The sequence below is a fragment of the Hemitrygon akajei genome, chromosome 29, assembly GCF_048418815.1.
Source record: "Hemitrygon akajei chromosome 29, sHemAka1.3, whole genome shotgun sequence".
Taxonomy (NCBI): Eukaryota; Metazoa; Chordata; class Chondrichthyes; order Myliobatiformes; family Dasyatidae; genus Hemitrygon; species Hemitrygon akajei.
In genome coordinates this window covers 35,767,026-35,788,356 of record NC_133152.1, presented here as the reverse complement: position 1 = coordinate 35,788,356, position 21,331 = coordinate 35,767,026, and the positions used below count along the sequence as shown (strand labels likewise).

Sequence of the window (21,331 nt, the reverse complement as noted above, 5' to 3'; positions counted from 1 at the left end):
AAATTAGCTTCATTATTACCTCTGAGACCAAAGTACCCGAAATTGCACAAATCCCCCTTAGTAGCCAGAAAATTTCCTAAATTAAAATCTAGCATTAGCTCCCTGAGCACCACTCCTACTGTCTAGGTAGGTCCCCAGAGTTTAACAATCATCTGGGATAACTAGATTTTCAGGTTTTTATCAGAACTGTCCAGTTCGATGGCAAGGTCATTACCGCAGTGTTCTCTCCCCAGTTACGCTGCCTGCCCTGCTGAATATTCCCCAGCATTTTCAGTTTGTATTTCTTCCCACACAAACATGGATTTGTCACACACTCTTTACAGGTGAGCCTGGGTACATCCCTAACCTATTCCCGACAAATCCCTGGCCCTGCCCCCACACAATCCGCGTCTTTTTCTTCTTCTGTGAGAACGGCGGCTCTCATCTATCGGGAAAGTGCATTGCTGTCACCTATCATAATAGAGTAGGAACGGAGCTAGGACAGGATCCTACCTCCAAAACCTGTTTTAATTTTGAAAAAAATCACTGGGGCCCTATACGACTTATTTGTCCCTGCCTCAGGTGCCAGAATGTCCTGCAAACTAGGCAGCACATATCTGCCCAATAATGGCCTAAACTGCTTCCTGTGTCCAACAAATATCTGTGGTGCACCATTGTACCTGTTTCACCATTTCTGGGACTTTATACACAGTCCACGTCCCAAACTTTAGCTCCACTCAAATGCCCTGGTTTTGCCCAAACCCCATCTCAGTTTCTGCTCCAATGACCTGGTCCCCTCCAGTTCCCTGGCTCCATCCCGATCCACCTGGCTCGGTCCCAATCCACTGGTCCCGCCCCAAATCCCTGGTCCCCTCCAATCCCCAGGAACTGCCCTAATCCCCTGGCCCTGCCCAATCCATTCACCCCACCCCAAACCCCTGGATCCACCCTAATCCCCCTGGCCCCACCCCAATCACGCCCCAAATCCCTGGCCCCAACCCAATCCCCAAGGCTCCGCCCCTGCCCTGGCCATGCTGTTCTGCTCCCTGAGCCTCCCTCAGCCCTTGTTTATACCTTCGGTTCTGAACCAGTCCCGGGCTCCGCTCCCGCTCTGTCCCCTCCCCGATCTCTTGGCTCCGCCCAAGGGCCTGATCGCCAACCAATCCTCCGGCCCCGAGTGCGCCATCCGCCAGCCCCGCGTAGGCCGGGCCGCGTTGCTTGCGCTTTGCGCGCCGTGGGTGTCGCTGGTTCCTGCCCTTCCACCGCCGCTATGCTGCAGATGAACGACTCGGTGGAGCCGGACGCGGCTGTGCTCCCGACGGTGGGCATCGCAGCTCCGGGCTTCCCGGCGGAAGCCACTGCCGGAACCGAGCCAGTACCCCGTGAGGCGGCGGCAGCGGCGGCGGAAAGCCGGATTCCCGCGGCCTACGGCGTCGAGACCCTGACTCCGTTCAGTGTGAAGGATCCCACTCTGCAGGCCAGGATCAAGGATTATTTCGTGTTCAGGGTAACCAGCAACTCCGGGCTGTATCTCTAAAATATTTTTATTTTTTATGCATCGTCTTTTAATGTCAGTTACATATTTATGTTTAAGATTATTTAGTCGTTTATTTCTTGTTCTTGTGTGTTTATATCTCTGTTTACTTGTCTAATTAATATAGTCGTGAGCATTTAGTGTGTTTGTGCTATATCTACATCAAATGGCTGTGTCTGGCCATGTGTAGCTCGTCAAAATATTGCTTGTACATTTTTTTGTATATATCCTTCTACGCAGCTGTATTTGGTGTAACCCTGGCAATGACCCTTGTGGAAGTAGGTAACAAAGTTGGTCTCCCTCTTGGATGGGTAAGAGTAGTACCTATGGTCACTTTTTCATAATGCAGCTAGCTGTCTGTTTATTCCCACATGTTTGTAATCTTGATTTAGATTCACCCATGGGTGGAATTTGGATTTGTATATGCTACCACTCTTTTGCAAGTTCAACAATATGACCACCACAGTTTAACAACCTCATAGTCCTATATTTATCCAGAGAACTATTTGCTGGCAGTTATAATCAAATCCTACATCTACATTTTATTCTTCATGTTTTGAAAATGTATCTGATTACTTTTATCAGATAACAGATTATCAGGTAGTGTGCTTATTTCAGTGTTATTAAGTGGGCCAGTTGCCGCGGGTTTTTGCCTTGACTGAAGGAAGATTAAGAATATTTGATAAACTAGATAAAATCTAGTGGAAGTGAAATTGGTCAAGCGAATCTAAATATCCAAAATATCTCTCCTTTTCCCAACATTTACTTTAAATTAATTTGCTTTTGAAAAGGCAAGGACTGTAGCTTGGCTTTGTCTCACAGGTACTGATCTTTTTTCCTGAAAAAGCAACCAAGAGGCTTGACCGGGGTATGGTTTTAGCAAGACTTTTTACCAATTACTGCAAAATGTTCCTGCTGCTATCTGTAAGGACTTGGTACATCCTTCCTGTGTCCATGTGGGTTTCCTCCAAGTGCTCTGGTTTCCTCCCACAGTCCATAGACATACCAATTGGTAGGTTAATTGGTCATCGTAAATTGTCCTGGTGAGGGTATTGTTGGATGGTGTGGCTCAAAAGGCTGACCTTGCTGCATCTCAATAAATAAGTTGTAGACTGGATGTGAGTTGACATCACATGAGATTGGTGTTGGGTCCCACGTTGTTTGTCATATGTATTCATGGATTGGATGGGAATGTAGAAGGATTAATAAATTTGCAGGTGACACCAACGTGGGTGGTGGGATGGGCAGTGAAAAGGTTGTCTTAAGAGTACAACAAGATCTAAATCAGTTGGGAAAGTGGATGAAAGCATGGAATTTAACTCAAACAAATGGAGATACAACAGATTGCAGATGTTGAAATCTGGAACAAAAAACATGCTGTCGAATGAACTTGAATGACCCTTCATCTGGATTGAAAAGTAGAGGGAACATGCTGCTATTAAGATAACGGTGGTTAGGATCCATCTGTCTCAGAGGACGATGGGTGATGATCATCATCACAAGTCTGGGCAGAAGGTATGGGGATCCTGAGATGCCCAGTCATCAAGATCCCCCTCTTGGCCTCACTGGTGGTGTCCAAAGGAAAGCTTATGAAGCAATATGTTTGCTTCCAGCTTGGCTGCAGGAGCTGCTGGAAGGATGTTCAGTGACATCCAGCTGCCTTAGAGGCTCCACTCCAGATTTGCTGTCTGTGTTTACTCCCGTAGTCTTCGTCTCTCCCGAGGCTGCCCACAAGACAGTGGGGGTATTTACCCATAGCTGGGGATCTGGTTCACGATCACCAGGGAGTGTCCACACACCAGTGGGCCTGCATGCTACGTGTGCTGGGGCCAGACCTCCTCCCCATCTTCTGTAATTCAGCCCGAGTCCGAAAGGAGTTCAGTTTCGGTGTGTCGCCAACAAGGAGGCACTACATGAGGCTTGCTGCTGGAATAAAGAGGCAGTGGTGGATCAGCTGTGTACTGGCAGGGTGAGACTGCACATTCACCTCTTCTATTTGCAAGACAGCTAGCCAGCGGTGAAAGCTGAGAGTGAGAGCAACAATCACTACCCACGACACTACCACAACAACCATTTTGACACTGCTATTAAGGTGCAAGGGGAAGATGCGCAGTGGGAACTAGAAACCGATAGAGAGATCTACATGAGTGATGATAGGCAACTGATAGAGGAATGAGATAGGGAAGAGAGGAACTAAAGTAGGGAGGTAAGATGGGTTTGGAAATAGTAAGGAAAAGAGAGCTCTTGATCCACCGCTGCCTCTTTATTCTGGCTAACCGCTCCACCACCCCAGTCCAGAGGAAGGATGTTGACCAGACACATCAACCGTACATCCCTCCACAGGTGCTGCTTGACCTGTTTTGTTCCTCTAACAAGTAGTTCCTTTTTTTTTAAACTCTTGACAGGTGTGAAATAATGCAATTTGGGAAGTTAAACTGGGGTGCGGCTTGCACGGTAAATGTTAGGGCTCTGGGGACGTTGCTCTATAAAATAAAGACTGAGGAGAATAAGTGCATATTCTTTAAAAGTGATGACACAGGCACAGTGGTGAAGGAGCCATACAATGCACTTCCCTTCAATGCATGGAACACTAAGCAGAGGACTGGGAATTGTATGTTGTTGCGTAGGATATGAGGAGAAGGCATCTAGATTTTTATCTGCAGTTCTGGTGTCCATTCTAAAGGAAAGATGTGATTAAGCTATAGAGGGTGTAGAAAGGATGTTGATGGCGGAACTGAGTTGTAGGAGAGACTAGATACTTGCATGATTTTATCAAGCCCATGAGTGAAGGCTGAACCAGTCTTCAGCTCACTTCTCTGATAGGCTTACTTGCTTCAGTGCTGAACTGACTCTGCAGCCATCAGCACTCGCCTAAGCGATGAACTGGCTCTGTGGCTGTAGACTCCCTTTCAGAGACTTTGCGGTTAATTTAATGTGGGTTATTTGTTTGTTTCTATTTTTATTGTTTGCAGTTTGTTCTTTTTTTCTACACGTTGGATGTTTGACGGTCTTTGTTGTGTGGTGTTTTGAAATGGGTTCTATTGTGTTTCTTCGTTTTGTGGCTGCCTGCAAGAAGATGAATCTCAAGATTGTATTCATTCTTGGATAATAAATGTACTTAGATTGTTTTCCCCTGGAGCGAAGAAGCCTGAGGTTTGACCTTGAGGTTTTCAGAATCATGAAGGGCATAGATAAAGTGGAGGATCAGTCTTTTTCCCCAGGGACAGAAGCTTCAGAGAGTTTAAAAATTCAGGGCATAGGTTTAAGATGAGAGGGGAAAAAGTTAACGGGACCTGAGGGGCAGTTTTTCCACACAGAAGCTGCCAGAGGAAGTGTTCGAGGCAGATACAACTACAACCTTAAAGGGATTTGGACGGGTTCATCGACAGGAAAGGTAGAGGGTTAGAGGCTAATTACGAGCAAGTGGGACAAGCTCTCCCACAGGAAGGCATAGTCAGCATAGAAAAGTTGGGCTGAAAGGCATGTTTCTGTTGTATAACTCTGTCGCTCTAAAATGAACTTGTTTTGCACTGCCAGGGTGACACAGTAGCATAACACTATTACAGCACCAGCGGCCCAAGTTCAATTTCTGTCACTTTCTGTAATGAGTGACATTCTCCCCTTGGTCGCGTGTGTTTCCTCCGGGTGCTCTGGTTTCTTTCCCCCATTTCAAAGACTTACAGGTTAGTAGGTTAATTGGTCACATTGGGTCTAATTGCGTGGCGTGGGTTAGTTGGACCGGAAGGCAAAAATGTTCCTTATTTACACCTCTGATCTATATCCATATAATCTTCTCTACCCATACATTAACCTCTTAGAACAGGGCAGCACAGTAGCATAGTGCTTAGCACAACACTTAACAATACCAGTGACCTGGATTCAATTCCTGCTTCTGTTTCTAAGTTCTCTCCTTGACCATATGGGTTTCCTCGCACAGTCTTGAGATATACCGGTTGATAAGTTAATTGATCATTGTCAATTGTCCCGCGATTAGGCTAAGGTTAAATCGGGGTTTGCTGGCCAACGCGGCTGGAGGGGCCTGTTCACTCACGCCTTATCTCAATAAATAAATACTCCAAATTCCAGGCAAAGAAAGAACAGCACAATATGAACAACAAGCACCTCCTTGTAACCACTCACTCAGTGATTGCTAGCTGTGGATTTGAAATAAAGTGACAGAATTTCTGCCGCCTCCTTCCATCCCAGCAGCGGTTTTGAAGATCAGATTGTGCAGAGTTGTGGTATTTCAAAGGAAAGATAAATCTCTTCTGATTTTTATCCCAGTCACTATTTAATTTCTGGTACAATGCCTCTTAGCCAGAGACCAGCAAATTGATTAGGGAATGATAACATTACCTTTCCTCAAAGGACAAATACCAGCTGCTTGGGTACTTTGGGATTTCGTGCATCTTTCTGAGGAAAATGAGACTGTTCAGGTCCCTTGGGTATACCCTGCCGTTGCTTTAGATCACAGCTAGTCCGTATCTTTTTCTCTCATTTACCTTCTGTTGGCATGTTATCAGATTGTGTACTTAACAAAAAAATCAATCAAACTGTTTTGAAAGCTCCATTCTTCCAGATTACCACTGACAGTGGAAAGTAATTCCTAGTTTAATTACTGATTGTTTAACTGAATTATGAATGAAGAGTGACTTCATTGAAACTTGTCGAAAGTTGAATAGAATGGATGTGGAGAGGATGTTTGCTGTGGTGGGGGAGTCTTAAAGCGCAGCCTCAGAAGAGAGGGGCATCGTTATAGAATGGTGATGAGGAGGAATTTCTTTAGCTAGGGAGTGGTGGAATTCATTGCCACAGGCAGCTATGACGGCCAAGACATTGTATATTTAAGACAGAGGTTGATAGATTTTTGATTGGTCAGGGCATGGGGAAAAGGCAGGATATTGGGGCTAAGAGGGGAAATGGATCAGCCATGATAAAATGGCAGAGCAGACTTGATGGACCAAATGGCCTAATTCTACTCCTAAATCTTAGGGTCTTACAGTCTTTAATAATCCACTCACCAGAGAAAATAGATTCTACATATTCTCTAGGCACAGGATCACCTCACAGCACAGATTTTTAACATTATAAGCCTGGTTTGGAAATTGCACCATCTTGAATCGCAAGACCCTGCAACGGATAATGAGGTCAGCTGAGAAGATCATTGGGGTCTCTCTTCGGGCCATTACAGACACTTACATGACACGCTGCATCCGCAAAGCAAACAGCATTATGAAGGACCCCACACACCCCTCGTACAAACTCTTCTCCCTTCTGCCATCTGGGAAAAGGCACCGAAGCATTCGGGCTCTCATGACCAGACTATGTAACAGTTTCTTCCCCCAAGCCATCAGACTCCTCAATACCCAGAGCCTGGACTGACACCAACTTACTGCCCTCTACTACGCCTATTGACTTGTTTATTATTTATTGTAATGCCTACACTGTTTTGTGCACTTTATGCAGTCCTGGGTAGGTCTGTAGTCTAGTGTAGTATTTTTTCTGTGTTGTTTTTACATAGTTCATTGTAGTTTTTGTACTTTCATGTAGCACCATGTTCCTGAAAAATGTCTCTTTCTACTGTGTACTGTACCAGCAGTTGTGCTCGAAATGACAATAAAAAGTGACTTGACTTGATAATGCAATCCATCCTCCTAATTTAAACCACGATAAAATTCAGGTCAATCTGCACTACACTCTGATGCAAACCAGTTATCTACTTGTATAAGTATTTACCAAAAGCTGAATGTTGTACTGCGTGGGGTTTTACCAAAACAACACATCAGATGTATCCCATGGGGAAATGTACTGAGTAGATCTCTGAGACACATTGGTATTAATTTGATTACAAAATTTGGACAATACTACTTTTATATCGTGGTAGTGGTTGTTTGAAATGCCGTAGAAAGGAAGTGTGTGTTTGATATAGATATTGCTGTTGTTGAATAATGACCTTTTTAAAGAATATGAGAAAAATCACACAAAGTTTTGTTCTGGAGTGAAACATTTTAAGTTTGAAGAGATTTTTGATGTAAGACTCGTTTGACATTTAGGGGTTTTCATGGAAACTACACTCATTAGCAAAAAATTGTGGATTTGTGTGTAATAAAAAGGTTGGGTTTTTTTATTTGGTAACCGTATTGGCGTTGCAAGGGGCTGGGGTATGAGGGTGAGGCATTCGACCATTGCTTTGAACTCTTGCAGTGTATGTGAAGTTGCCCTCCTGATGTGCTTTGACCAGGACTTCTGACTCGGTCCTGGTGGATGAATGGTGAGTGGTGCATGATTTGGAACAAGATTCTGAAGAACACTGTTTCCACACGTCAGCTTTCTGGTTCATGAAGGTTGTCAGTTTGGCTAGAAGAGTTCTTGGAAGAGGCAGGAGGGAAAATGGAGTGAAGTTAATGTAAACAGACTTTCAGTAGGTGTTTGGAAGTTGCCATGTGGGATAGAGGAGGATTCATGAGTTTGAAATGAGGGGTTGGTAGTAAATTGAACTAAAATGCGTGGTGGTTCCTTGAATAATTTGGGGTGAGTTGCCGCATCTTATTGTGAAACTATTTCAGTTCATCTGGAGTGAGTTATTGTTGATAGATAGAGGCTGCCACGGTAGTGTTGCGATTGGTGCAACACTATTACAGCTTGGGCCATTCCGGAGTTCAGTCCCAGGGCTGCCTGCAAGGAGCTTGTACGTTCTCCCCATGATCAATGTGGGTTTCCTCTCGGTGCTCCAGTTTCCTCCCACAGTCCAAAAACTCAATAGTTAGTAGGTTAATCGGTCATTGTATTTAGGCTAGTGTTACGTAAGTGTGTTGCTGGGTGGATTTGCCTGTTCCACACTGTCTCTCTAAACAACCTGGTGACGATACTCAGTTGGAGATTTAATGTTCTAAGGATCAAAGAAATCTACAAGGTTATATTTAAAGATGTTAAGAAGGTGTGCTTACTTCAGTGTTATTAGGTGGGTGGGGTGCCTGATTGCCTGATGCCTTGGTGGTAATACTTCCCCACCTCCCCAGTTCCAGCTTAGTTCACTGTATCATTTTAGAAAGGCAGAGCAGTGTCATTTGGGCCAGTTGCCAAGTGCATTTGCATTGAGTAAGAGAACACCCAGAATACTTGATAAACTAGATAGTCTAATCGAAGCATAATTGCTCAAGCAAATGTAATGCAGGTTGATCACCACAAATCCAGAAATGATTGGGACCCGTGCAGTGCCAGATTAGTGATTTTTTGCTAAATCACAGGCTAGGATTAATTAACGCCTCTAACCCATTTGATGATTACCTCACCCTTAGATAATAAAGGGAAAAGAAACAACAAATGAAAAGTGATTCTTTCACAAATTCCTGTACTGGCCCGCCAGAGTCAACTACACTCAGTAGCCACTTCATAATTGGAGCAATATTTAGCCTTCAGAGAGCGTAATGTGCCATTGTCCTGGGGTTGAATTAATGATGTACAGTTAGGTGGCAGGTAGATACCGTAAACATTACTTCTTTTTACCAAGAATTCTTTTAGATGCACAGAGCAGTCTTGGGGAAATGTAATTGATACATATATACATATGTACATAATTCACAACCACCAACATTGAGTTAGAGTTTCACTTTAAGAGGCAGGTCTGATGTGACGATGTAGTTATGTAAAAGGTTCTTAGCATGCTTTCTGTGCAGGTTTTGGAGTTCATTAAAATGTTTATGGTTTTTCCTTAAGCATAAATGTGTTAGAGCGGCCCAACACATCGACATGATCTTTTGTTGTTTGATGTCAGTGGCTGCATCCTTGGTATCAGTGTTTGTCTTGGAGTACAACGCCAATTTCATCAACGTTGTAGTCCTGCTTGGGACTTAAAATTTCATCAGCAAATTCAGCAGCTGTTTCCTTGTCTGCTGACTGTTTATTGCCACACACTGCACAAAAAGTTATGCCATGTCGCTGCTTGCGACGCTGAAGCCACACTCATAATCCAGTCGTAATTCTTCATAAAATAATTACACTTGTTACTCTACCATCTCTGACAGTTCTACACCTTCACTGACACGGAGCTTAAACCACTTTGAGAACTTTATCTAGTTGTGAGTATCTTCCTTTCATTGTTTTCCTTATGCACATCTGTTTTTTATGATTCACTGTCAGCAAAAAACTGGTGCAACGTTTCTTTTTGTTTCTTTACATCATAAACTGTGGAAGAGCTAATGTTATACAAATCGCATTTGCTTTTCCCCGTCAAGTTCTTTTTCAGAACTTCCACCATATCTTGTATAGATAACATGTGGTGTTTGCACTTTACATCATAAGAAACACTTCCTTTATTCAATGATGACAGGGGCTAGATAAGCACTAGTTATAAAAATAAATGCAGAATAACACAGGGGAAATACTACTTTTAAAGACCATGCCCACAGCTGATTCTGCTAACAGTGCCACCAAAACAGTGGCAAAGCGTTGGCGTGGAGGCATGGTAAATTTGAAATTAGGCTGGTGAAAATTATCTCCAAACCCGCAGTGGAACCAGAGTCGAGGTGGTTGACCTATAACTCTCCTTTTCCAAGCTGACATCCCAATCCTTCTGTGTCTGTCTCTCTCTTGCCTTTACTCACAGATTGCACTGGGTTCTAATGAGCGTCATTATAAATTTTCTCCCCTAGAGCCAAAGCCCTGGGGAACTTGATAGGAATTTTCAAATGAATATTGGTGGTTAATCATGCTGTGTGATATTACTAATGGGCATTTATTTTTTCATTAAATTTGACCTTGCATTATTTCTCACTGAACTTTCACTCCTCATTCCAGCCAGGGACGATTGAAAAGGCTGTTTCAGATATTCGATCTATTGCCGTGCCAATAGAAGATGGAGGTGTGCAGAGTGTGTGGCTGCTGACAGAGTAAGTGATGAGATCTGCAATATTCTCACTTTGGTTGTGATTCATTCCAATAATTTTCCAGTTGGATTTGGAGAGTCAAAAGCATTGAGTAATGGTTGGTTAGTTGATGCTTGCTGTTGTCTATCTTGCAAAGTCTACTGGAATGAGATCCAGGATCCATCAGATGTGATTGTATTATCCAGTGGGAAAACTTAAGCATTATTTTCTATTTGAAGCCTATTCATTTTTCTTTGTGTGGTATTAGGCTGTATTTTCAGTAACCATTTTACATTTTGCCCAGTCCTTTGGGACATAGCGGGTTTCTACAAGGAGGTGATGTCTCAAGGGTTCAACATCTATTTGTGAGCTTTACATATTTGCTGTTGCTCAGCTTGAAGCATAAAACCAGATGTTGTCAGTCTGTTCCTATCTCCAAAACGTAATCGGACAGGAACCTTCAGAGGATTCAGATCCTGGTCTCTTGTTATCTTTGGGATGTAGCTGAATGGTTTAAATTCCGAACATGTAGGCTCTATTGGCAAAGTCATTATGGTCATCTCACGCCAAAACAAAATGCTGCAGCTGCTCAAAATCTGTTATAAGTTACAAAATGCCACAAATACTCGACATATCTGGCAGTATCGGGGAAGGTGTTTCCTGACCTGAATATTTCTGATTTGTTCAGTTCATTTCAATTCAAGATCAATTGTCATTCAACCATACATGAATACCCACGAGACAGCGTTACTTCGGGGCCAAGGTGCAAAACACAGTACCAACAGTCACTCAGCATAAAGCATTCGTAGCACATACAAGATAGCAAGTGCCTAAACCTATCTGTAAGATGCAGCCATGTAGGAGAAATCAGCCATGAATGCCGTTGAAATCTGCAGCCAATTACAATACAGCTTTGTCTTCTGCCGATTGAACACTGGGTGGGGGGGTAGCACCGAGTCAAGCCTGGACGCTACACCACACCGTCTCCAGTGGAGTGCACCGCCACTGACACCTCTCTCCTGATGGCTGTAAACAGGTGATGCCATAACTTGAGGTGTAGTCCTCGCACATATAAGCTACCAGTAAATTACAACCACGCAAATATAAATAAATGTAGTTCAGACCCTGATTCCATGAATGCCACAGAAATCCGCAGTAGACCAGGATACAGCTTGTACTGTGCCCATAGTATTCTACTGTTTAGTTGTTTTTGCCAATTCTTGACAGAAAATAACAAAATATAATGTGTATTGAAGTAAATTAAACTACCATCTCAGTTCCTCTCCAAACTTTCCCACTGGTTTATAGTCATTGAGTTTTAGCCCACCTGGTATGCTGGCATACTGTTCCTGGGAAATGTGTAAGCACCAACATGCGTATGGGGCACAGACAGCGTACTTGCCTCTCTCTGCTCTTTACAGTCAGGTAAAGAAGCAACAATATTGGTGAGTAGTTGGAGGATAGCAGTGGAAATCTGCCAAGGTTTGCCAACAGGCAATGAATTTTTGTTCTTGTATGCTTTTCTTGAACAATTTATCTGCACTTTATGAATATGATTCCCCCCCCCCCGTGTATTACAGGATCGACCACTGGAACAATGAGAAGGAACGCCTGGTGCTCATAACTGAGCGATCACTGCTCCTGTGTAAATATGACTTCATCAACCTCAGTTGCCGACAAGTTATACGAATTTCACTGAATGCAGTGGATACTATTTCCATTGGAGAGTTTGTTTTTCCTCCAAAGTCTTTGAACAAGTGAGTAGAAAAGGAAAATTGTTTCTGCGCAGGACTTTTGGGAGATCAGATATTGGTTTGTGGTCTTGTATAATGATTTATAATAAAACTATTAATCACAATTGGAGAAAGTCACTAATGCCCACCTCTGCCCACTTGCCTGTCTATTCAATAGAATGTGTATCCTTGGATGCTCATCTCCCAGGCGTGATCTTTTACCTCTACTCTGTAATCCCACAATTTAATACCTGCCAATTTCTATCTGTGCTATTAAGTTCATATACCTTATTTTTATATACAGTGTGCATTCAAATATAACACCTTCAGTCCTGAATTTACCACCTTTCTCAATTGTCTCCATGTTGCCTCAAGTTAATTCTTACCCCTTGCTAAGCTTTCTGTCTTATTCTTTATTCTGGAGAATTCAGTAACCTCCCCTGCACTCTTCTTTACTTTATCATACTTTTCCAAGCTATTGAACCCACCCCCACTATTAATTTAAAGCCCTATCCACAGCCCTGGTTATGTGATTTGCCAGGAGCCTGGTCCCATTGAAGAGCTCCCTGCTTCCCCAATACTGGTGCCAATGTGCTACCTCTCCCACAGCAATCTTTGAGCCACATATTTAACTCTAATCTTATTAATCTTGTGCCAATTTGCACATGGCTTGGGTAACAATCTGGAGATTGTTGCCTTTTTAGTTCTGCATTTTAATTTAGACCTTAGCTGCTCACATTCCCTCACAGAACCTCTATTCTTGTTTGTCCTATGTTGTTGATACCACATGGACTGTGACAACTACCGGTAGATATTTCCCTTCCCAGTTCACATTCCTCTGCAGGTCAAATGAAATGTCTCAATCCTGAGCACCAGGCAGGAAACACAACCTTCAGGACTCTTGATCCTTGTGACAATTCCCCTAATTATACTATCTCCAACTACAATTATATTTATCTTCTCTCTTCTCCCTGAATGACTTCCTGAACCATAATGCCATGGTTCGGTTGCACATCCTTCATACAGTCCCCACTCTCATCCACACAAAGCAAGAATCTCAAACCTGCTGGACAAGCACAAGGGCTGAGGCTCCTCCAGCACAACTACTATTTTTTTTCCACTACCTGCCATATTTTTTTTCCACTACCAGTCACACCCTCTTGTCCCTGACAAAGACCTAATTTTGAAATAGTTAGTCTAATAGGTGTAACTGCCTTCTGAAACACAATGCCCAGGTGACACTCCTTCTCGGAGCTCAGATTCCAGACTATCAACTTTGAGCTTGAGTTCACAAACAACCAACACTTGCTGCATATATAGTCACCACAATGGGGCCCACCAGTTCCCACATCGTGCAGCTACAGTACATCACCTGATCCTGCATCCCTACTTTATTTAATCAGTTGGAATTTGTTCTTTTTAACCACTATATATAAAAATGCCTTGCCTGTTACTCACTTGTACCTTTTGCTGAAGCCGATTGAGCCAAATCCTTAGACTCCCAGTCCTCCATTAGCCCTCTCACACAATGAGCCAGTCGTACACTTTTATATAAAAATAAAGCTGCCATCTCTTCCCCTTTGCTGCTCTGATAGATGCGATGAGGAAAAAGTACCAAGTACTTGCTGTGCATTTCAATCCTTCAAGTGCTTCCTATCTTTTTCAGAATATCTTTCCCATTCCCATTATTGCCAATGATAGTATTTTTTTTAAAAAAGGATGAAAATGTAAAGAGGCAGGTGAGCAAGTTAGTGGAATTGGGGATGGTGTAAAGTAGTGGTCACCAACCTTTTTAAGCCCAAGATCCCCTACCTTGGCCTCGACCGACTAAATCATTTAGAGAAAAAACAACTCAGACTGTACTTTCAACTTGAGGCCCTTTATTTGGGCTAATTGTATTTTAATTACATAAAATGCTTTTGTCAGACTTTCAAATTAATTCAACCAAGAAAACAGTGTAACTAACATATCAAACAGGCCATAGCAGCATCGAGCTCATCCAATAACACCTTGAATAAGTGGTGCTGAAGCACTTTTGCTTGAATCAAGTTTATCAGTTTCACCACCAGTGTCATTACAAGAGAGAAGTCCAGGACCTTCCCAGACTAGGCCTGCTGAGGAATCACAGTGTGATAAGCCAGGAAGTCGGGAAAATCAGGGTCATTATGGCACAGTGCTATAAAACCAATGCACACACCACATGTTACTGGGACCCCATCAGTAGTAATTGCCACCAGTTTATGAATGGGGATGTCATTTTCACGGACTTTTTTTTAAACTCTCATTGTAAATATCCTCGTTCTCTCCTTTAAGTGCAAAAGAGTGAGGAAGTCCTCTTTTGTTGTATGAAATCCTGGAAAGCCATTCTGACATATACAACAAGCTGAGCTGTTTGCAATACATCCAGGGATTCATCGAACTGTCATGAAAAAATATTCACAGAGTGACAAGTCCCTTAACACTTGTCGATCCACGTCCTCTGAGCCCTCAACCCTGATTTCAGCTCCTCAACTTTCCTGGTATTGGTAAACTGTTACTGAGACACTAGTATAAGTTTCAGAGGTACACAAGCTAATGACAGCACTGTTTCTGTTTCCCATTTCTTTTACATTTGGGGAAAGTTGGAATTTAAAGGGGCAGCCCATTCCATGCACTCACCACTCTCTGAGTAAAAAACTTACCCCTGACATCTCCTCTGTACCTACTTCCCAGCACCTTGAACCTGTGTCCTCTTGTGGCAACCATTTCAGCCCTGGGAAAAAGCCTATCCATACGATCAATGCCTCTCATCATCTTATACACCTCTGTCAGGTCACCTCTCATCCTCCGTCGCTCCAAGGAGAAAAGGCCGAGTTCACTCAACCTATTCTCATTAAGGCATGCTCCCCAATCCAGGCAACATCCTTGTAAATCTCCTCTGCACCCTTTCTATAGCTTCCACATCCTTCCTGTAGTGAGGCGGCCAGAACTGAGCACAGTACTCCAAGTGGGGTCTGACCAGGCTCCTATATGGCCTCAACATTAACTCTCAAATAAATAAGCAATGAATATCAAGAGCATGAGATAGTGAGGTTGAGTCCTTGAAAGTGAGATAATTGGTTGTGGGAACCTTTCAATGATGGGGAAAGTGAAGTTGAGTGTAGTTATCCAATTTTGTTCAAGAGCCTGACAGTTGAGCTGTAGTAACTGTTCTCAAACCTGGTGGTGTGAGTCCTGAGGCTCTTGTACCTGATGGCAGCAGGGAAAAGAGAGCATGATCTGGGAGGTGAGGATCACTGATGATGGATGCTGCTTTCTGATGACACTTTCGTGTAGATGTGCTCAATGGTTGGCAGGGCCTTACCTGTGATATACTGGGCCATATCCACTACTTTTTGTAGGATTTTCATTTTAAAGTCATTGGTGTTTCCATACCAGGCTATGATGCAGCTAGGGAGCATGCGCATGCCCAAAATTCCCTGTATGATGCTGCTGGACTGCTGAGGTGTGGCTGCTGTGGGTTGAACAGTTTCCCATTACTACTGAAGGTAACATCAGCAGTGAGAAGCTTCAGTCACACATCGCAATCTCATATAGTCCACATATGGGAAAGCAGTAGGGATAGAACATTACAGCACAGAAACAGGCCTTTTGGCCCTGCTTAGCTGTGCCGAACCATTTTTCTGCCCCGTCCCACTGACCTGCACCTAGAACATATCCCTCCATACCCCTCTCATTCATGTACCTGTCCAAGTTTTTCTTAAATGTTAAAAGTGAGCCTGCATTCACCACTTCAACTGGCAGCTCATTCCACACTCCCATCACTCTCTGTGGGAGTTTCCTTATGTTTCCCTAATGTTCCCTTTAAACTTTTCCCTTTTCACCCTTAACCCATGATCTCTGGTTTTTTCTCCCTTAGCCTCAGTGGAAAAAGCCTACTTGCATTCACTTTATCTATACCCATCATAATTTTCTACACCTCTATCAAATCTCCCCTCATTCTTCTATGCTCCAGGGAATAAAGTCCTAACCTAGTCAGCCTTTCTCTGTAACTCAGTTTCTCAAGTCCCAGCAACATCCTTGTAAACCTTCTCTGCACTCTTTCAACCTTATTAATATCTTTCCTGTAATTAGGTGACCAATACTGCACACAATACTGGGAATACTGGTACTGGGAAGTCTCAGATGCTTTAATCATTTACTGCTTTCTTGAAACAAGTGTGATTGTTGTAACCACAGATGCTTTGCTGTTGTCTGCCACAGAGTAAATCAGAGTCTCTTCCTCCCACTGGCTGATGAGCTATTCCCCAAATTCTACCATGGTGTTACCAATACTGTGTGAAGCAAACCATCTACTTTACATGGTCTGTTTTTGGCCTTGCTAATATTCTTTGATTCTATCAATTATGAGAGACCTGTAATCAATTACTGGAAGGGAGAACCCACTTTTCAACCCAGAATGTACTGTAGCTAACCACACTCGCATCCCAAGATTGTAGATACCACAAACTTTTGAGAAGACAGATTAACTTCATCAAAACAGGATATATATAATTGAAAAGTCCATTTTAGAGCATTAGTCTCTTCACGGTTCCTCATTATCACAGTTCAGAATCTTTTCAATGTGCCCACAGACTTAGTTTGGAAACTATGAAACCACTTAGTTCCCATTTGCTTAACTTGAGTCTATTGAAGCAGAAAATTCCATTTCAAAAAAATGGGCATTGGTAGGTAATTGCTCATTGTAAATTAGCCCATGATTAGGGTAGGATTAAATTGGAGATTGCTGGGTGCTGTGGCTCAAAGGGCCCATGCCACACTGTATCTCAATAGTAACAACAATAATAATAATAATAATAATAATAAAATGAATGAAGTGGAGCTTATTATTGAGTTGCCACATCCCCTGCAATCTGCCAATTTAACCCTAGCCTAATCATGGGACAATTTATAATGACCAATTAACCTACCAATTGGTAAGTCTTTGGACAGGGGGGAAACCAGGGCACCCAGAGGAAACCCATGCGGTCACACAGAATGTACAACCTCCCTTACAGGGAGCAGCGGGGATTGAACCCTGGTCACTGGTACTGTAAAGCGTTGTGCTAACCATGCTGCCCTTATCATACAAACACGAGGAAGTTTCAGATACTGGAAATCCAAAGCAACACACACAAAACTGGGCAGGTCAGGCAGTATATATGGAAATGAATAAACAATCAACATTTCAGGCCAAGTACAATTTGTTTCATTTAACAGGAGAGAGGGACATGGGATTCGGGTTCAGTGGGACAAACGGGAGACGCCATCCTTTATTAATCGCTGGAATCCATGGTCCACTGATGTGCCATATGCCACTTTCACTGAACATCCCATGGCAAATGCAGATGAGAAGATTGCATCTCTCTGCCAGGTAAGAAGTGATCAGCCAAAATGTTTAGGAAGAACATCTGAAACTGGTTAGCCAAGGCAATGACTCAGTAACAATTATGTTGTATAACCCACTTTTTAATCTTTGGCCTTGAGTAAACCCATTGCCTTGACAGAAATTTAAAGATCCTCTTAATTTCTGAGATGTAAGTTTATTTGTCCTGGAGTACTTATGTTGAATTAAATGTAACTAAGATTTATCATAACTAAATTCATAAATTTGCATTGATTATCAGTTACTGAATTGCAGATTGTTTTAAATGCTAAAATACATTATCTAGTTACTGGTATTTTGAAATGGGTTGACTTTGCCAATACTTTTAACTTTCAGCTGGGGAACTTTAAGACCCAATTAATCCAAGCAGTGAAGAAGGCTCACAAAGAGGCGCCACTGCCAGGCCGGGCCAATGGAGTGCTGATCTTGGAGCGGCCTCTTCTCATTCAGACCTATGTAGGGTTAATGTCGTTCATCAATAATGAAGCTAAATTGGGCTATTCTATGTCAAGGGGAACAATTGGATTTTAAAGGACTTGAGGTATTCCATATTGCCTCTTCTGCACCCTTTCAATTTGCATTATTCCAAGTTAGGAAATGGACACCTTTGGGTGCATGTCAGGAGTTGGATAAACTGGGTGAGATCGCTCTTTCCTGAGAGCACAGGCAATTGTAGCATGTGGTGCAATGTTATTTTTAAGAACAGTGCTTCTGTAATATTGCAAATTATACAAAGTGCAGCATTGCAATTGAAAAATGATTAGCACAGTGTCGTGCTTGTGTTGCAGATGTTTACTGATGGACTTGCTTTCTATGCTTGTTTTTGCAACCTACAGAAACTGGTCATATTTTAATTACTTTATCATAATAATGTGTTTTAGTCAGAGGTGAAATTGAGGGGGCCAGTTATTACAGTTTGCTTTCGCCTCTTGATTCTGGTTCAAGTATAGCACAAACAAAAGTAGATAGAGAAAAGCTGCATGTTTGGGTTTGAAATCAGCCCAGATGTTGTCTTTGATGGTCATCCTGAAGAAAGGATGGTCTGACACAGTCACTAAGTGACTGATGTACAAACTAATGTCATGTAGTCATCTGGTTAAATCATGGACAAGAACCAAATTTCTGGATAATTGATCCAAAGATGGGTTTGAATCTTGTTACTGTTGGGAAAACTTTCTAGTAATTAAATCTTGAATTTAAAATGCAAAACTATTGTTGTAAAGCCCCATTTGGTTAATTAAAATCCTTCGAGAAAGGAGATTCATTATCCCTGTGTGGTATGACCTGTTTTCTCACTATTGACTCTTAATTGGCTATTTTAAAATTCAGGAGCAATTGGATTTAGATAACAAATGCAGTAAGTGCCTACATCAGTCACTAATTTGTTTACTTTCAAAGAAAGCTAATACTGCATATAATAACTGAAGTTGTATTACTACATTTTATCCATAATGACCTGATGGCCAGAGACCATGGAACAGAAGCAATTCTGTAGTCTGGTATAGGAAGGTTCAGAAATACAAATAATTTTCATTTCAGCAAGAAAAGTGTATAAGTTGCATTATACTATAATAAGAAAAAAAGTTGAGCAAACATCACCAGTCAAAAATCAACAACCTTGCAAAGGTGCAAGATTAACTATTCACTTTTACCAGCATTTGTAATTTCATTTTGAGACTTTATTTATAGAAGAGTTTCTGTCTTCCATAAGTAATGAAGAAATGCATTCAGTATATTTGTCCAATGTCCAAATAAAATGGCTTATCAACAATTGGAATATGAAATACTAGATTTGCAGGATTTTGGCTGAAGGAAAATCAGAACCCATGAACAGCTGAAACTACTATAGTGGTAGGGTGCCATGTTGGTGAGGTGGATAACATACAGGCTAGGCCGTGTGGCCCCTCGAGCCTGCTCCACCATTTGATAAGATCAGGGCCGAGATCTAGCCTTGGACTCATCTCCACCTATCTGCCTTTTCCCCATAACCTTTAATTCCCCTACTATGCAAAAATCTATCCAACCTTGTCTTAAATGTTTATTGAGGTGGGCCCCCTCTGCTTCATTGAGCAGAGAATTTCACAGATTCAGCACGGTCTGGGAAAAGCTGTTCCCCCTCATCTCCATCCTAAATCTAATCCCTGAATTTTGAGGCTATGACCCCTAATTCTAGTTTCACCTATCAGCAGAAGCAACCTTCCTGCCTTTATCTTATCCAGCTCTTTCATAATTTTATGTTTCTATAAGATCTTCTGCAATGCTAACATTCCATGATGTTAGTACAATGCTTTTACAGCATGGGACATTTTGAAATTCAATTCTGGTGCCATTCTGTAAGGAATCTCTCTACGTCCTCCTTGCAGAATGTGTGTTTTCCTGGGCATTACGGTTGTGGGAGTGCTGTGGTCTGAAGGGTCAACACTGCACTATCACTAAATTAAATGAACTGCAGTGAGATTTTAGTACCTGACTGGAAAAGAAATCACTGCTCAATTGTGCCTTTGAAATTTTTTTTGTCATTTAACTTCTAATTAGTTGAGTTAGCAGTGGAATAAATATGATGCTCAAGGAAATGCTTAATTAGCCCCTTCAAGAGATGAAAATTACATTTATTTAGTCTCCTATTACAGGGTTAATGAGCAAATTGCTGTTGAATGGGCATGGTAAACCATATAGGTGTGAATACAATGACAAACAAATGCCCACAACCATCACCAGACCACTCAATAAAGAAAACTTTCACAATATTAAAGCAATAATATTTCATTGTTGGATAAATGCACAGTCTAGTATTTGGTACCACTCACTGACCTTCACCAAATTATCCCAGCTATGGCATTACAACACTTCCTTTAAAATATTAAATAAAACAAATGGGAGTTATTGACCTTCCTGCTCCCTAACGTTAAATTAGTTCAATGTCTCCGATAGTAAAGAAAGTAGCATATTTGCAAACTACATTCACACTAAACTTAAATAGTTGTGTTAAATCTACCAGATACAAGCAATTGAAAAGATGATTTAAATAGAATAATGCATCATCTATATTCCAGTGTTTTGTATTTTAAAGCTATTACAAATATTAATAAAGCTGACTATTAAATGTGAAATATTGTATGTAGTTATTATTGACATCCTTTTTCAAAAATGGAGGTGAAAAGCAGGCAACTAAAGGCCAAAAAACATAATATCAGAAAATTGTTAGAATCAATTACTCAGTGATGTATTTAAAATATTGTTAGCAGGGTCAGCATAGCAGCAGAAGAATGAGGAAATTTTCTGACAATGTTATTGTTTTTACTTTGAGGAAGTCTCAACTGGAGAGCACAAGACATAGCAGAATTCAGATCAAGTCTGCTCCACCATTCCATCGTAGCTGATTTATTATCTCTCTCAACCCCATTCCTTTGCCTTTTCCCCATAACCTTTGCTGCCCTTACTAATCAAGAACCTATCTCCCCTCTGCTTTAAATATACCCAATGACTTGACTTTCTCAGTAGTCTGCAGGAATGAATTTCAAAGGTTAAGTAAATTCCTCCATCTGTTCTAAAAGGGCCTCCTTTTCTGAGGTTGTGCCTCCCAGACTCCACCATGTACACTCCTCGATCTACGACTTTCAATATTCAATAGGTTTATCATGAGATGCCTAGAGTAAAAGCTCACAGTACTTTCCCCAGGAGAAGGGAATCAAAAACTGAAAGGCATAGCTTTAAGGTGGGAGTGGTTGAGGCAGGTACAGTAACAGTTCAGAAATTTGACAGGAACCAAGAGCAGAATTTGGCCCATTGAGTATCTTTAGGATAGAAGAGAGTAGAA

At 42.0% G+C, this 21,331-nt stretch overlaps 1 protein-coding gene across 1 annotated transcript; it reads left to right on the top strand.

The window, feature by feature from the left end:
* Positions 1 to 1,156: 1,156 nt before the first annotated feature.
* On the top strand, positions 1,157 to 20,624 carry tprg1l (tumor protein p63 regulated 1-like). The gene is made up of 5 exons (XM_073032176.1): positions 1,157 to 1,486; positions 10,310 to 10,401; positions 11,958 to 12,134; positions 17,349 to 17,502; positions 17,851 to 20,624. Exons 1-5 carry the CDS (start codon positions 1,250 to 1,252, stop codon positions 18,043 to 18,045), a joined length of 855 nt encoding a protein of 284 aa, XP_072888277.1. The 5' UTR covers positions 1,157 to 1,249; the 3' UTR covers positions 18,046 to 20,624.
* The last annotated feature ends 707 nt before the right edge of the window (positions 20,625 to 21,331 follow it).

What these genes read in the sequence shown, in the direction of transcription:
- tprg1l (XM_073032176.1), top strand. Translation starts at nt 1,250, where the DNA reads ATGCTGCAGATGAACGACTCGGTGGAGCCGGACGCGGCTGTGCTCCCG. An exon ending in AGGATTATTTCGTGTTCAGG is followed by an intron (nt 1,487 to 10,309) that starts GTAACCAGCAAC and finishes TCCTCATTCCAG; the next exon opens with CCAGGGACGATTGAAAAGGC. An exon ending in AGATTGCATCTCTCTGCCAG is followed by an intron (nt 17,503 to 17,850) that starts GTAAGAAGTGAT and finishes TTTAACTTTCAG; the next exon opens with CTGGGGAACTTTAAGACCCA.